Consider the following 17,242-nt stretch of genomic DNA (forward strand, 5'->3'; position numbering starts at 1 on the left):
CGGATCCCCTCAACGCCTTGGCTGCGCCTAGAAATCCTGTCCTTTGTATATTTTTTAGTGAAGTGAATTATATTTATATAGCGCTTTTCTCTAGTGACTCAAAACGCTTTTATATAGTGAAACCCAATATCTAAGTTACATTTAAACCAGTGTGGGTGGCACTGGGAGCAGGTGGGTAAAGTGTCTTGCCCAAGGACCCAACGGCAGTGACTAGGATGGCGGAAGCGGGAATCGAACCTGCAACCCTCAAGTTGCTGGCACGGCCGCTCTACCAACCGAGCTAAGCCGTTTACTTCCAGTTAATTTTATAATCAATCATTATATCCAGAAATTTGGTTTCATTTACTCTTTCAATTTCTATTCCGTCTATTTATATTTTTGATTGTCTTTCCCTTCTACGGTTACCAAATCGCATTATTTTTATTTTTACTGTGGTTTAAGGAGTCTGTTATGCAAACCATGTTTTCAAATCGTTAATTTATTTTATTTGTATTAGCTACTGTGTGTTCTCTCCGAAACAAAACGCTGTCGCACAATCCGTGAATCATAGTAACTTTAAATCTTTTGTAACTTTACAAATGTTATTTGTATATAGATTGGGTCCTAGTATAGATCCCAATTGTACAGTCGTGATCAAAAGTTTACATACACTGTCTAAAGTTTCCAATAATTTCTACAACTCTTGTTTTTTTGTGATAGAGTGATTGGAGCACATACTTGTTGGTCACAAAAAACATCCATGAAGTTTGATTCTTTTATGAATTTATTATGTGTCTACTGAAAATGGGACCAAATCTACTGGGTCAAAAGTATACATACAGCAATGTTAATATTTGGTTACATGTCCCTTGGCAAGTTTCACTGCAATAAGGCGCTTTTGGTAGCCATCCACAAGCTTCTGGCAAGCTTTTGGTTGAAATTTTGACCAGTCCTCTTGACAAAATTGGTACAGTTCAGCTAAATTTGTTGTTTTTCCTGACATGGACTTTTTTTTACAGCATTGTCTACACAAGGACTTTGGGAAAGCCATTCTAAAACCTTAATTCTAGCCTGATTTAGCCATTCCTTTATCACTTTTGACGTGTTTGGGGTCATTGTCCTGTTGGATCACCCAACTGCGCCCAAGACCCAACCCCCGGGCTGATGATTTTAGGTTGTCTTGAAGAATTTGGGGGTAATCCTCCTATTTCATTTTACCATTTAAAGCGCCAGTTCTATTGGCAGCAAAACAGGCTCAGAGCATAGTACTACCACCACCAGGCTTGACGGTGGGAATGGTGTTCCTGGAATTGAAGGGCTCACCTTTCCTCCTCCATATTGCTGGGTATTAAATATGTGATTTAAAACTCACCTTAAAACTCATTTGTATACTGTAGCCTTTAAATAGACTCGCTTTTTAGACCAGTTGATCTGCCGTTTCTTTTCTTTTTCTCCTATGTCCCACTCTCCTTTGTGGAGGGAGTCCGGTCCGATCCGATCCGGTGGCCATGTACTGCTTGCCTGTGTATCGGCTGGGGACATCTCTGCGCTGCTGATCCGCCTCCGCTTGGGATGGTTTCCTGCTGGCTCCGCTGTGAACGGGACTCTCGCTGCTGTCTTGGATCCGCTTTGGACTGGACTCTCGCGGCTGTGTTGGATCCATTATGGATTGAACTTTCACAGTATCATGGTAGACCCGCTCGACATCCATTGCTTTCGTCCTCTCCAAGGTTCTCATAGTCATCATTGTCACCGACGTCCCACTGGGTATGAGTTTTCCTTGCCCTTATGTGGGCCTACCGAGGATGTCGTAGTGGTTTGTGCAGCCCTTTGAGACACTAGTGATTCAGGGCTATATAAGTAAACATTGATTGATTGATTGATATTGTGGCCGGGCCAAACAGCTCAATTTTTGTTTCATCTGACCACAGAACTGGAATGTTTTGTTCTCCAGAAATAATCATGCTTTTTTAAACCAGCTCTTGTCAGCTATTTAGCGTGTGTAGCAAATATTCTGTGTAAAAATAAAATAAAATAAAAAATGTCAATCAATTAAACAATGTTTATGTATATAGCCCTAAATCACAAGTGTCTCAAAGGGCTGCACAAACCACAACATCCTCGGTTCAGAGCCCACATAAGGGCAAGGAAAAACTCACAACCCGGTGGGATGTCAATGTGAAACCTTGAATACCGCAGATGTGGGTGACCCCGCTCCCCCAGGGGAAACTGGGGCAATGGATGTCGATTGGGTCTAGCATAATATTGCTAAAGTCCAGTTCATAGTGGATCTAACATAATACTGAGAGTCCAGTCCATAGTGGGGCCAGCAGGAGACCATCCCAAGCGAAGACGGGTCAGCAGCGCAGAGATGTCCCCAACCTATGCACAAGCGAGCGGTCCAGCCTCAGGTCCCTACTCTGGAGAGCCAGTACTTCATCCATGGCCACCGGACCTGTGCGCCCCCCCTTCACGAAGGAGAGGGAACCAGAGCAGAAAATAAACGGCAGATCAACTGCTCTAAAAAGGGGGTCTATTTAAAGGCTAAAGTGTACAAATGAGTTTTAAGATGGGACTTAAATGCTTTAACTGAGGTAGCATCTCTTACCGTTACCGGAAGGGCATTCCAGAGTACTGGAGCCCGAATAGAAAACGCTTTATAGCCCGCGGACTTTTTTTGGGCTCTGGGAATCACTAATAAGCCGAAGTTCTTAGAACGCAGATTTCTTGCCGGGACATATGGTACAATGCAATCGGCAAGACAGGATGAAGCTAGACCGTGTAGTAATTTATACAAAAGTAGTAAAACTTGAAAATCACATATTTAATGCACAGGAAGCCAGTTCAGGTGAGCCAGAATATAAATATCCATCTGTATTTTGTCCAGAGCTTACAATGGCTGAGATGAGGCAAAGTCTGGAGCAGGAAAGAGAGCGACTGGTGACGGAGGTGAAGAAGCAGATGGAGCTGGAGAAGCAACAAGCGGTGGATGAAACCAAGAAGAAACAATGGTGCGCAAACTGCCGAAAAGAGGCCATCTTCTACTGCTGCTGGAACACCAGCTACTGTGACTACCCCTGTCAGCAGGCCCACTGGCCAGAACACATGAAGTCCTGCACTCAGTCAGGTGAGCATGCAACACAAGGACCTGTCTGATCAATAATTGTAAACTCATCCCCAATTAATCGTGTTTTGTGTTTGTTTTCTTCCAGCCACAGCTCCACAGCAAGAACCCGAGGCTGAGTCGACGGCAGACTTGCCAGGCAAAATCGCGGTACAAGCGGCAAACGGTGGACCAAACAATCCACAAGACGCCCCAGCGGATAAAGACTGTGAGACGGGAAACAGCGGTGACAATGTTGCCGTCACTTTGTCTTAACCGTGATCAATATACTTGACTTCTCTATACAGTGGGGCAAAAAAGTATTTAGTCAGCCACCGATTGTGCAAGTTCTCCCATTTAAAATGATGACAGAGGTCTGTAATTTTCATCATAGGTACACTTAGACTGTGAGAGACAGAATGTGAAAAAAAATCCAGGAATTCACATTGTAGGAATTTTAAAGAATTTATTTGTAAATTATGGTGGAAAATAAGTATTTTGTCAACCATTCAAAGCTCTCACTGATGGAAGGAGGTTTTGGCTCAAAATCTCACGATACATGGCCCCATTCTTTCTTTCCTTAACACGGATCAATCGTCCTGTCCCCTTAGCAGAAAAACAGCCCCAACATGATGTTTCCACTCTCATGCTTCACAGTAGGTATGGTGTTCTTGGGATGCAACTCAGTATTCTTTTTCCTCCAAACACGACAAGTTGAGTTTATACCAAAATGGATACATGGATGATACAGCAGAGGATTGGGAGAATGTCATGTGGTCAGATGAAACCAAAATAGAACTTTTTGGTATAAACTCAACTCGTCGTGTTTGGAGGAAGAAGAATACTGAGTTGCATCCCAAGAACACCATACCTAGTGTGAAGCATGGGGGTGGAAACATCATGCTTTGGGGCTGTTTTTCTGCTAAGGGGACAGGACGATTGATCCGTGTTAAGGAAAGAATGAATGGGGCCATGTATCGTGAGATTTTGAGCCAAAACCTCCTTCCATCAGTGAGAGCTTTGAATGGTTGACCAAATACTTATTTGCCACCATAATTTACAAATAAATTATTTTAAAATTCCTACAATGTGAATTCCTGGATTTTTTTTTCACATTCTGTCTCTCACAGTTGAAGTGTACCTATGATGAAAATTACAGACCTCTGTCATCATTTTAAGTGGGAGAACTTGCACAATCGGTGGTTGACTAAATACTTTTTTGCCCCACTGTATACCCTTTCAAAGCCTGTGTATCCAAACTATATTTATTGGTTGGCCTTTTTCAACGATGGCTCCCTTTGCACAGTGTTATTTTTGCTTTTAAATATGACTGAAGACTACCGAGAAAGAGGGGCCAGTTGAAAAAAAAAAGTGCACTAAATGCAGTATCCATGCCCTCGGATTGGTCAGTAATCTGGGAGAGCATGCATGGCTGTCTTAAAAGTACACAAAGTGTAAAGGACAACTGTTAAACAGTCTGAACGTACATGTAACTACTTTGAATGGACCACACCACTAATAGAGTATCATTTCATTGTTTTATCATGTTAACTTATTTGTTACTCGCCTGCTGTAAACTGTACTCTACGAAGAAGAATGAAGACATTTGGAATAAGCTGTCGGTGTGGTTTCATTTTTTTCGGAAAAAGATTGACGGACCTCGGGATTGGGAGTGGAGGAGCGGTTCGCAAAATTCTCGCTCCGAATAATATCACGATTTTGGGACACGGTTTCTGGTTTGGTTCGGTGTACATTTTTCATCTATTTACAATCATCCATCCATTTTCCTACCGCTTATTCCCTTTGGGGACGCAGGGGGTGCTGGAGCCGATCTCAGCTATAATCGGGCGGAAGGCGCGGTACACACTGGACAAGTATAACCGGTAGGAAAATGGATGAATGGATAGGGCAGCACGGTGGAACAGGGCTTAGTGCATGTGCCTGACAAAACGAAGGTCCTGGGTTTGATTCTGTGTGGAGTTTGCAGCTGAGATAGGCTCCAGCACCCAACGCGACCCCAAAAGGGACAAGCGGTAGTAAATGGATGGATGGATGAATTTGTACAACTCTTCCATCCATCCATCCATCATCTTCCGCTTATCCGAGGTCGGGTCGCGGGGGCAGCAGCCTAAGCAGGGAAGCCCAGACTTCCCTATCTCCAGCCACTTCGTCTAGCTCTTCCCGGGGGATCCCGAGGCGTTCCCAGGCCAGCCGGGAGACATAGTCTTTCCAACGTGTCCTGGGTCTTCCCCGTGGCCTCCTACCAGCTGGACGTGCCCTAAACACCTCCCTAGGGAGGCGTTCGGGTGGCATCCTGACCAGATGCCCGAACCACCTCATCTGGCTCCTGTACAACTCTTATCTAATACAATTACCGAAAATTGGTACTATCGACTCGAGTACCGGTATTGATTCCCATGTACCAGGAATTGATAAATTGGTTCAAATGCACAATTTATTTCCTGTGTCTATGAATGTTTGCATTCATCCAGGTTATTGTAATCATCCATTTTCTACCGCTTGTCCCTTTGGGGGTCGCTGGAGCCAATCCCAGCTGCATTCAAGCGGAATGTGGGGTACACCCTGGACAAGTCGCCACCTCATCGCAGGGCCAACACAGATAGACAGACAACATTCACACTCACATTCACACACTAAGGTCAATTTAGTGTTGCCAATCAACCTATCCCCAGGTGCATGTCTTTGGAGGTGGGAGGAAGCCGGAGTACCCGGAGGGAACCCATGCAGTCACAGGGAGAACATGCAAACTCCACACAGAAAGATCCCGGGCCCGGGATTGAACCCAGGACTACTCAGGACCTTCGTATTGTGAGGCAGATGCACTAACCCCTCTCGCACAGTGCTGCCCTCATTGTAACCACAGGACATTCAATCAAACACAACTGGACTATTTGGTTTGTCTTAGAAGACGTTTCGCCTCATCAACGTAGGCTTGATCAGTTCATGCTAATAGACGTAAATTGGTCAGATCCAGACCAGATATAACCAATCTAATTCTAAGACGAGATCTGACCAATCTAAGTCTATGAGCATGAACTGACGAAGTCGACTTGGATGAGAGGCAAATTTACTTCCCATTAGTTTTGATGGATGAACATGCGTCAAATCTAATTCAAGTTCTATTTGAAAAAAAAAAAAATCATTCCTAACAAGAAGGTAGAAACACTTAGAATTTTATTAACTTTACACATTCATTTTGGGGACTAATTTCCACGTGTGAATTTGAAGACAAAATTGACACTGATGGCAGACGGACTGACATACAATACTAACATCTATTTAATTGCATTTGAACACACTCCTAGTCTCTGTATTCGTGGATATCAGCATGTTTAAAAGGTTTTAAGGACCCGCCTTGGTTTGTTGGGGCATTTGTTCAAAGTGGCAGACAATTGAAAGGGCTAAGGGAAGTGACTTTTTATTTACAGTCACTGATATGCAGGACTACAGAGATAAGCATAGGCGGGTTTCACCACTGAGTAGGTCATGTTCCGTTGTTATTCCCTCACTGATTGGCTGTGTGCACCCAAAGTTCCTCTCTCCTGATTGGCCGTTACAGACTTTGCGTGCTTGCGTGTGTAGGCGGTCATCAGAACTGTGGGGAAATAAAGAAAATACAAAATGGCTCCACACCAAAAAGCACAGAAAGAATGCGTTGCGATGCACTTAAGAATTTCTTACATTCTTGAGGAACTCCTCGGCGACAATACGAGCTCTGGCATTAACGGACAACTTCATCTCGCTAATTTCCTTGTCGATCTCCTCCATGAAATGGATGACAAAGTCCACCAGCTTGTGTTTGTACATCTGCTCCGTGTGGAAGTTGGTGATCAAGAAGCTGATATCATAACCCTGTGTCACAAAGAGTTACAAGAAGAAGTTGTCGACAGTAAGCTTGCGATTGAGTGGACAGTTTTTATGTATGTATTCAAATTGCATAAGCACATCTTTTACCATTCCATTTAGAGCAGACCTGGGTAAATCAAGGCCTGGGGGCTGTGCGCCCCCTTAAGCTTTTCAATCTGGCCCGCCGGACATTACCAAATAATTTTTTTTAGATATTTAAAGGCCTACTGAAACCCACTACTACCGACCACGCAGTCTGATAGTTTATATATAGATGATGAAATTTTAACATTGCGACACATGCCAATACGGCCGGTTTAGTTTACTAAATTACAATTTGAAATTTCCCGCGAAGTATCCTGTTGAAAACGTCGCGGAACGATGACGCGTGCGCGTGACGTCACCGGTTGTAGCGGACATGTTCTTCCAGCCCGATCCAAGCTATAAATACCGTATTTCCTTGAATTGCCGCAGGGCATATAGTATGCGTCTGTGTTGAATTACTGATGGGTCAAACACGCTTCGCAAAATAATTTGCGCATGCTTAGTATTACCGCCTGGTCAAACTTGTGACGTCACGAGTGACACCTCCCCTGTCATTATTTAAAAATGGAGGAGGCTGATTTCAATACCGGTAATTTGAAATCGCATAAAGAGAAGAAGATTAAGAGCTATTCAGTATGATTTCAGTTCCGAGCTTACATCACACTCAAATTTTTACTGCATGCCTTTGGTAAGTGCTGGAGTGAGAAGAGGTTTTGAAATGAGCGCATGCTTACTTTTACCGCATGCCTTTTTTAAGCGCAGGAGTGAGAAGAGGTTTTAAATTAATAAGCGCCCCGGCGGCAATTCAAGGAAATACGGTAGTCTGCTTTAATCGCATAATTACACAGTATTATGGACATCTGTGTTGCTGAATCTTTTGCAATTTATTCAATTAATAAAGGAGAAGTCAAAGAAGAAAGATGTAGCTGGGAAGCGGTGTATTGCAGCTGCCTTTAGCAACACAAACACAGCCGGTGTTTCCTTGTTTACATTCCCGAAGGTGAAGCTTTACTATGGAACAGAGCGGTCAAGCGAACATGGTTCCCGACCACATGTCAACCGGCAGGTTTCGGTGAGAAAATTGTGCTAATAAGTCGGCGCTTACCCTAGACATGAGCGGAGCTTGCGTCCTCCTGCAGCTGCGGACTATTACCTCCTCCCACCGGAGACACTGGCAGTCACCACACCCGTGGCCGCACCCCTCTGACTTTCAGGTACCATATAATCTCATTAAACCACTAGTAACACAATAAGCAGATAAGGGATTTTCCAGAATTATCATAGTAAATGTGTCTAATAACATCTGAATCGCTCCCACTGCCCTCGCCTATTTTTTTTCTTTCCTAGTCCTTCACTCTCACTATCCTCATCCACAAATCTTTCGTCCTCGCTCAAATTAATGTGGAAATCGTCGCTTTCTCGGTCCGAATCGCTCTCGCTGCTGGTGGCTATGATTATTAACAATGTGAGGAGCTCCACAACCTGTGACGTCACGCGCACATCATCTGCGACTTCCGGTAAAGGCAAGGCTTTCTTATTAGCGACCACAAGTTGCGAACTTTATCTTCGATGTTCTCTACTAAATCCCTTCAGCAAAAATATGGCAATATCGCGAAATGATCAAGTATGACACATAGAATGGACCTGCTATCCCCGTTTAAATAAGAAAATCTCATTTCAGTAGGCCTTTAAGATGGAAACTATAGCCGCCATTATGATGTGCATTGATGTTTTCTAATGACCGTAAGTAAGTCTTGAACTATAGAAAGTATTTTAACGGTTGGAATCTGCGCTTTTGCATGATATACTAGTTACTATGGTAATCTAATTAGTTACTACGGTAATCTAAGTCACAGCAGCTCAGACGACGCACCAAGCAGTGTGGGCGGAGAGTGTTTCCAGAGCGGCCAGCCTGAAATGCGGGTGTCAAAGACAGACTTTGAAGGAGATTTTTACAACAAAGGTCTAAAGCTTAGTGATATATCAGATAGTAGGTGGGTTTATTTTTTACCCTTTGCGTTCATATGTTGCTGTGTTTGTTGCATATTTGCTGCGTTTCACTTGATTGTAAAATATGTCGATCGAAAGGGTGTGTGACGCTCATATGTTGTCAATTTTCAGTGTTTTATCTTTCATAGTTAATATTGTAAATCCCACATTTTTTATTTTCATGTACATTCTGGGTGTGTCATTCAGTACAAAAAATTACAATTACATTCCGTTTAAGGCGGTCTGTCATAACGTTTTTAGCTTTCAGACATTATAAGGGTTTGTATTAGTGTTCCTAAAAATAGATAAACCGGCCCTCAGACACATTTTTTTCTCTAAATTTGGCCCCTCGAGGCAAAATAATCGCACAGGCCTGATTTAAAGTAATCACTCTGGAAGTATTATCATAGCAAAATATTTTGCAAACACGTATCTCAATCTGTGCGTGTAACCATGAATTGATTTGCATGGACCCCCGACTTAAACAAGTTGAAAAACTTATTCGGGTGTTACCATTTAGTGGTCAATTGTACGGAATATGTACTGTGCAATCTACGAAAAAAAGTTTCAATCAATCAATCAAAGTGTTTAATCCAATTCACGTGTACCTGTACTGTGTGTCTGTTTATCTTTCAAAGTGTGTGTAATTCGATCCGTGTGTGCAAGTTTTAAGTTGTTTACGTATTAAGATTTGTCTGTGCGTAAATAAACACTTCTGACCACTAAACTACTGCTAAAACATTAACTTTTGTTTACAGCAAGCAATAATGAGTCCATTCATTGGCTTCAATGGCAACACAAGTATGAGTGGCTGCGAGGCGCCGACTAGTGGCGAGTATAAGAAAAGGCAAGGGGGAGTTACAGACAGATCCTTTTACGCAGCAAAATTCACGTGTAAAAAAACAGCCAAAAGAGGGATCCACATTCACACATGTAAATATGCACACAAACTATTTTTTTGTTTTTTTAAACACACGACAATCAAAATACAGACAGAAATTGTTGTTTTGTTTTACACACGCACGTGAAATGGATTACACATACGAGATACACGCTCGCAAATAATTTTTCTACAAACTTCCATAGTGACCACTAAATGAAGTGGTTAAAGACATGTTAAGGCAATTTGAATATATTCATAAACGCACTCAAATGCAGATGTTGTTGCTACAATAATACTTTCATAGGTAATGATCGTAGACAGATGTTTCAAAGATGTTTTCTCTTAGATGCATGGCTCTTGATTTCAAAGTCGCTGCAGTGGACACCATGCGTCTTGTCATGCACTGTCTCCCATTGGCTAGCTCTTGTAAGTGCAGAAAACTCCTTAAAAAACACACGGCCGATGCAGATTTGTCTATTCTTTCTATTATCGCAGGTGTAAAAGTATGTGGATAAAAACTGAGGAGTAATAGAACTGTCAAGTTCCTGAGTATTGATTTCATGATTTGAGGACATTGTGATTATTCAGGTGTCCACTAATTTGGACTGGTTATCTTTTGACTGCAATTTATAAAATTGCTGCAACTTTTTTTTTTTGCTAATTTAACAGTACCTGAACATGTTAAAACCTGTCAACACATTGTTCAAGATATTTTGTCATTTTCACAAAATTTTGTTTTATTCATCTTTTCCTAAAATATATTTAATGAATGAAAGCAACACGTCATCCAGTCTAGTGGACATTTTACGGGTTCCTTGAAAAATATGATTAAGATGTTTTTATTTCCCACACCAAGATAATAGAAATAGATGAAATAGTCTGAAATACATACAAACCGTTTCCATATGAGTTGGGAAATTGTGTTAGATGTAAATATAAACGGATTACAACGATTTGTAAATCATTTACAACCCATATTCAGTTGAATATGGTAGAAAGACAACATATTTGAAGTTAAAACTGATAAACATTTTGCAAATAATCATTTACTTTAGAATTTGATGCCAGTAACATTTGACAAAAAAGTTGGGAAAGGTGGCAATAAATACTAAAAAAGTTGAGGAATGCTCATCAAACACTTATTTGGAACATCCCACAGGTGTGCAGGCTAATTGGGAACAGGTGGGTGCCATGATTGAGTATAAAAACAGCTTCCATGAAATGCTAAGTAATTCACAAACAAGGATGGGGTGAGGGTCACCACTTTGTAAGCAAATTGTCAAATAGTTTTAAACCAACATTTCTCATCGAGCTATTGCAAGGAATTTAGGGATTTTACCATCTACGGTCCATTAAATAATCAAAAGGTTCAGAGAATCTGGAGAAATCACTGCACATAAGCGACAATACTACTGACCTTTGGTCCTTCAGGTGGTACTGCATTAAAAACTGACAGTGTGTAAAGGATATCACCACATGCGCTCAGGAACACTTCATAAAACCACTGTCAGTAACTAGAGTTGATCGCTACATCTGTAAGTTCAAGTTAAACCTCTACTATGCAAAGCAAAACCCATTTATCAACAACACCCAGAAACGCCGCCGGCTTTGCTGCGCCCGAGCTTATCTAAGATGGACTGATGCAAAGTGGAAAAGTGTTCTGTGGTCTGACGAGTCCACATTTCACATTATATTTGTAAACTGTGCACGTGGTGTCCTCCGGAACAGAGAGGAAAATAACCATCCGGATTGTTATAGGCGCAAAGTTCAAAAGCCAGCATCTGTGATGGTATTTGGGGTGTGTTAGTGCCCAAGGCATGGGTAACTTACACATCTGTGAAGGCACCATTAATGCTGAATGGTCCATACAGGTTTTGGAGCAACATATGTTGTCATCCAAGCAACGTTATCATGGACGCTTCTGCTTATTTCAGCAAGACAATGCTAAGCCATGTGTTACAACAGGGTTGCTTCGTAGTAAAAGAGTGCGGGTACTTTCCTGGCCCGCCTGCAGTCCAGACCTGTCTCCCATCGAAAATGTGTGGCGCATTATGAAGCGTAAAATACGACAGCGGAGACCCCGGACTGTTGAACGACTGAACCATTGGTGGCTTGGAAAGCAGACTATAAGAAACTAATAATGAGCTCCTACTATTATAAACTAATTAAGGGGGAACGCAGTTGAGCTAAAAGTGGGATCACTAATCACTATTTGGCAAGGCCTCTTACTGATTTATTGGCGTTTATTAAGGCTTTGTTAAACTAATTAATCATTGAGGTACATCTGGGCTGTATTTTGGCCATCATGTTTCTTGTGTTACTCCATTATGGTTTTTTCCTTAAGGTTTTTTTTTCCATGTCGAATTTTTAAAGTCCAATTCTTTCACAGGCGTACGATGCACGAGCAGTTATTTGACAATAACCCAAAGCCATTTTTCAAACGACATGAAAACACTTTCGATATTTTGTTGCTCAAATCTTTCAACTTCAGTCCTACAAAAAAATTGCAAATATGCTTTGTTTTTTTAACCCTTTAAATGCTATTTGATTTATTGATTACATGGTTTAGCATACTTCTGCAGGATTTATTTTGCTAATTTAAACATGAGACATAATCAAATCACAAGGCTTTTAAAAAGTTCAAAATATTAGAAAAAAAACATGACATGTTTGAAATGTTTGTCTATCACTGATGCTTGAGAATTTTGAACAAAAATAAATATATAAAATGCTTTACGCCCTTAAAAAAAGTATATGTCCTATTTGGCTTTGAACACAGCAATAATTAAAATTGAATGTCCTCAAATGGTTAATCATGTATACATAAGGCAATATTTTATCCTCTTTTTTTTAACTTCTCCAAACACGTTTTCTCACCTCTACTGGTTTCCTCCTCAGAATAAAGAAGTTCTCCGCCCGCATCATCATGAAGCGCATGAACTTGTGGCAAAGGATCTTCTCGATTTCATCAGCCTAGTGACACAAATATCTTTAAAATGTAGATCAGACAGAGAAGGCAAAACAAAAAGGACATTGTGATTGACACGTACAGTATTTAATTGTTGCCTTTTTTTTTTTAAAGACACAAAGCTAAGTTTGCTTGTACTAATGTAAAGGCATATTTCTATGAAAATAAAAGAAATCGACAATTGCGTCACCTGTTTCACAGCAATGCTGACTCTGACGGAGTTGATGGATCCCTCGATGAGAACCTTCTCCTTGTCATTGCGGCTGATCACCACAGGCTGAAGCAGCAGCTCCTTGCTGCTCCTGTAAACGTCACACATGGTTTTAGCATTGGACTTCACTAAAACAAAGCAACCAACAATGGAATCAGTAATTATTACAGGGAAAGCATCCAAACAAACACATTGGAAAATGCTGCAATTACACAAACCCTGCAGGATGTAAAAAAAAAAAAAAGAGAAATGCTTTTTTTGATTTCTCTGTTAATCACTTATTCCCATTTTAGTTACGTAAATCGGTTGCCCAACAATAATAATAATAATAATAGTAATACGACCAAGTGTTCAACAAAGACAAAGCAGACAATACTTTTCATCCCACCTCTTTAATTTTAACGTTTTGGGAGGTGTCTATGATATTTATGATGTACATTTAAAACACTTCCTTGTGTTCTAGATAATATGTGTACGTCCCGTCTCTGAAAAGGTATCAGAATCAGCTGATCCAACAAAGGGCTGCAATGATTGATCGATTAATTTGATTAGAAAAAGTTTTGATTCGTATTTTGTTGCTTCGATGATTTGTTTAAAAGTCTGCAAGACCGCTCCAATAGAGTGCATATGATGTCATGATCCGTGGCCCGGATCATGTTTTGTCATTTTCTGTCAGTTTTGGACTACCTTAGTTCCTGTTTGTGCACCTTTGGGTTTGTTTTAGTTTCCATGGGGATTAATTGGTTTCTCCTGCCTCTGGTTAGTGATCGGCAAGCTCACCTGATGTCGACCACTAATCAGAGAACTATTTATTCACCTCTCTCTCGCCACACTCTTCCTGGCTTTATCATTTGCTGTAGGCCAGTGGTCCCCAACCTTTTTGTAGCTGCGGACCGGTCAACGCATGATAATTTGATTTTTTTTTTTCCCCCTTTGTCATGAAAAAGGGAGATTTTTGTCATGAAAAATTGAGGTTTTTTTGGGTTGGTGCACTAATTGTAAGTGTACCTTGTGTTTTTTATGTTGTTTAAAAAAAAAAAAAAAAACATTTTTTTATTTTTTTTTAATTAAAAAATAAAAAATTCTTCTGCGGTTTGCCTTAGCTTCCGTATTCAATCAGCACACATCCCTTTTGTTTGTTTCCCACATGTTGTACTGTGTATGATTTATGGATTAAATCATGTTCCTACCTTACGCTGTCGTCCGGAGTTGTACGTCTTCATATAGTAGCTGCGACCCCGCAGTGAGCTGCGAACCCGCAGTGAGCTGCGACCCCGCACGTGAGAGAATGAAGCCAGCGCGAGAGAGGTGAATAAATAGCTCTCTGATTAGTGTTCGCCAACAGGTGAGCATGTTGACCACTAACCAGAGGCAGGGGAACCCAATTAATCCCCATGGAAACTAAAACAAACCTCGAGGTGCACAAACAGGAACTAAGGGAGTCCAAAACTAACATAAAATGACAAAACATGATCCGGGCCATAGATCATGACATATGAGAGCGTCTACGGTAAATGGTAAATGAGTTTTACTTGTATAGCGCTTTTTTTAGGAGCCCAAAGCGTTTTGACAGTATTTCTACATTCAAACACATTCACACACTGACGGCGGGAGCTGCCATGCAAGGCGCTCACCAGGACCCATCAGGAGCAAGGGTGAAGTGTCTTGCCCAAGGACACAACGGACGTGACTAGGATGGTAGAAGGTGAGGATTGAACCTGTAACCCTCAGATTGGTGGCACAGCCACTCTACCAACTTTGCCACGCTGTACCAGTGATGTCGTCTGCACTGCGGGTGGTGTGGCCTAGGAGTGGAAAGAGAGCAAAAGGGCCAAAGAAGTCGAGAGAAGCTATCAAGAGTTTTGAAATCATAAAAAGTGAAATGAAAATTGTGGTTAAATGTTTGTGTTATACAATATACTGGTACCAAAAATATATTGCTGTACTAATAAGAGGGGGGGGGGGGGGGTCGCCCACATATGCGGTCCTCTCTAAGGTTTCTCATAGTCATCATTGTCACTGTCACCGACGTCTCACTGGGTGTGAGTATTCCTTGCCCTTATGTGGGCTCTACCGAGGATGTCGTTGTGGTTTCTGCAGCCCTTTGAGACACCAGTGATTTAGGGCTATATAAATAAACATTGATTGATTGATTGATAGGTTATCGTGCCGTGATTTTACCAGTCCGGCCCACTTGATATAAAACTAGTTTGACACCCCTGCCATAAATAAACCTCAGCTCGAAAAAAAAATCCATTCAAAATGAGCTAAAAAAAAGTTTTAAAGGCTTACTGAAACCCACTACTACCCACCACGCAGTCTGATAGTTTATATATCAATGATGAAATATTAACATTGCAACACATGCCAATACGGCCTTTTTAGTTGACTAAATTGCAATTTTTAATTTCCCAGGAGTTTCGTCTTGAAAACGTTGTATAATGATGACGTGTACACAAGATGTCAAGGGTTTTTAGGAAGTATGAGCGCTATTCACACACACAGCTAAATGTCGTCTGCTTTAACGGCCTAATTATACAGTCTTTTGGACATCTGTGCTGCTGAATCTTTTGCAATTTGTTCAATTTATATTGGAGAAGTCAAAGTAGCAAGATGGAGTTGGGAAGCTTTAGCCTTTAGCCACACAAACCCACGGTGATTCCTTGTTTAAAATTCACGGAGTTGAAGCTTTCCTTTGGATCACAGCGGATATGGATCCAGACCACTTGTCAACCAGCAAGGTTTCGGTGAGAAAATTGTGGTTAAAAAGTCGCCACTTGCGGATATCAGCGGAGCTTGCGCCTCCCGTACAGCTGCCGTCGACTTCCCCTAGACACTGCGCGTCAACACACGGCCGTGGACGTACACTTCCGACTATCAGGTACTGTTAAACTCACTAAAACACTAGCAACACAATTGAAGGATAAGGGATTTCCCATTTTTATTCTAGTAAATGTCTCTAAAAACATATGAATCCGTCTCAATGCAACATGATTGCAATCACGTTTTTTTTTTGTAGTCCGTCACTATCAATATCCTCAAACACAAATCTTTCATCCTCGCTCAAATTAATGGGGAAATTGTCGTTTTCTCGGTCCGAATAGCACTTTTTGTTGGAGGCTCCCATTAAAAACAATGTGAATATATGAGGAGCCATCAACGGGTGACGTCATCGTCTGCGACTTCCGGTAGAGGCAGGGCTTTTCTCCAGTTGCGAACTTCAAAAGCTTTTCAGCAAAAATATGGCAATATCGCGAAATGATCAAGTATGACTGCTATCCCCATTTAAATAAGAAAATCTCATTTCAGCAGGCCTTTAAGATAGTATTGCCTGCTTCACACCTTAATTGTACACTTTTTCCCGACCCTCATAGAATTCCTACTCGGCGTTTGCACAGGTTCCAACTTGCGTGTAATCCTGTGGAAAGCAGAGGTACATACCTGACCTCCACCTCGGGCTTGTTGTGACGCTCCACCACCTGAGAGGAGAAGTTCTCCAGACATAATGCGGCCTGCAAGGTGGCTTTCACAGCGTTTAGGTAGGGACGCAGAGTCGCTGTCTAAAGAACAAATTGCAATGGTTGCATTAATTATGCAAAATGACACTGGAATGAGAGGATTTAAACACAATCTTGGGGGAGAGAATGACTAGATTTTAACATGCACCATTCATCCATTTTCTACCGCTTGTCCTTAATCTACAACCATTGCACATGCTATTTTTAATGATAGTAAATAATGGTGCATGTTAGTGCATTGATTTATCGTGGTTTATAACACTACTTTATACAGCATTTGAATAAACACAATAAATAAATATATTATGTCGTGCACTATAATAACGAGCGAAGATTACGGAACAACATAGTGATAGTCAGACATACGGTGATAGGGCCACTTCCATTGAAGACACAAAAAGAGACTCAGTTTGACAGAAACACAACAATAGTATGTTGACTTTTAATTAAAGCTTAACCAAACAGCACACGAGCATTAATAAAGTAAATAAAACCCCACTTTTGAAGAGAACGCTTACCATTTTTGCGCTTTCAAAGACGGAAGTTGCTAAGCCACGCCTGTGACTCCACTTCCGTGAATCCTACACGCTCCGTAAACGAAAGGGAGCGCTTGTGTTTATCTAAACTTTTTTCTATACGGAAGTAGATGTCGTCAATGCTACGCCACTCCGCCCACGTT

General features: G+C 41.4%; 2 protein-coding genes across 11 annotated transcripts in view; one reads left to right on the top strand and one right to left on the bottom strand.

Annotated features, from left to right (window-relative positions):
• Positions 1–3,387, top strand: part of LOC133535248 (MYND-type zinc finger-containing chromatin reader ZMYND8-like) — a 68,582-nt gene extending 65,195 nt beyond the window's left edge. For all 10 annotated transcript variants that reach the window (XM_061874892.1, XM_061874899.1, XM_061874896.1 and 7 more), the window contains 2 exons: positions 2,867–3,106; positions 3,192–3,387. In XM_061874892.1, the coding sequence (XP_061730876.1) occupies positions 2,867–3,106; positions 3,192–3,358 (407 nt within the window). In that variant the 3' untranslated portion in view covers positions 3,359–3,387. The remainder of the gene's footprint in view (positions 1–2,866; positions 3,107–3,191) is intronic.
• Positions 3,388–6,260: 2,873 nt separating this feature from the next.
• On the bottom strand, positions 6,261–17,240 carry LOC133535250 (actin-related protein 2/3 complex subunit 4-like). The gene is made up of 6 exons (XM_061874909.1): positions 17,082–17,240; positions 16,487–16,605; positions 13,025–13,136; positions 12,744–12,839; positions 6,785–6,955; positions 6,261–6,698 (listed from the first exon to the last, which is right to left on the bottom strand). Exons 1-6 carry the CDS (start codon positions 17,082–17,084, stop codon positions 6,693–6,695), a joined length of 507 nt encoding a protein of 168 aa, XP_061730893.1. The 5' UTR covers positions 17,085–17,240; the 3' UTR covers positions 6,261–6,692.
• Positions 17,241–17,242: the final 2 nt, after the last annotated feature.

This window comes from Nerophis ophidion, linkage group LG16 (genome assembly GCF_033978795.1).
Source record: "Nerophis ophidion isolate RoL-2023_Sa linkage group LG16, RoL_Noph_v1.0, whole genome shotgun sequence".
NCBI lineage: Eukaryota > Metazoa > Chordata > Actinopteri > Syngnathiformes > Syngnathidae > Nerophis > Nerophis ophidion.

What these genes read in the sequence shown, in the direction of transcription:
- LOC133535250 (XM_061874909.1), bottom strand. An exon ending in AAGCCCGAGGTGGAGGTCAG is followed by an intron (nt 13,137 to 16,486) that starts GTATGTACCTCT and finishes TGACGTTTACAG; the next exon opens with GAGCAGCAAGGAGCTGCTGC. An exon ending in TCAGCATTGCTGTGAAACAG is followed by an intron (nt 12,840 to 13,024) that starts GTGACGCAATTG and finishes TTGTGTCACTAG; the next exon opens with GCTGATGAAATCGAGAAGAT.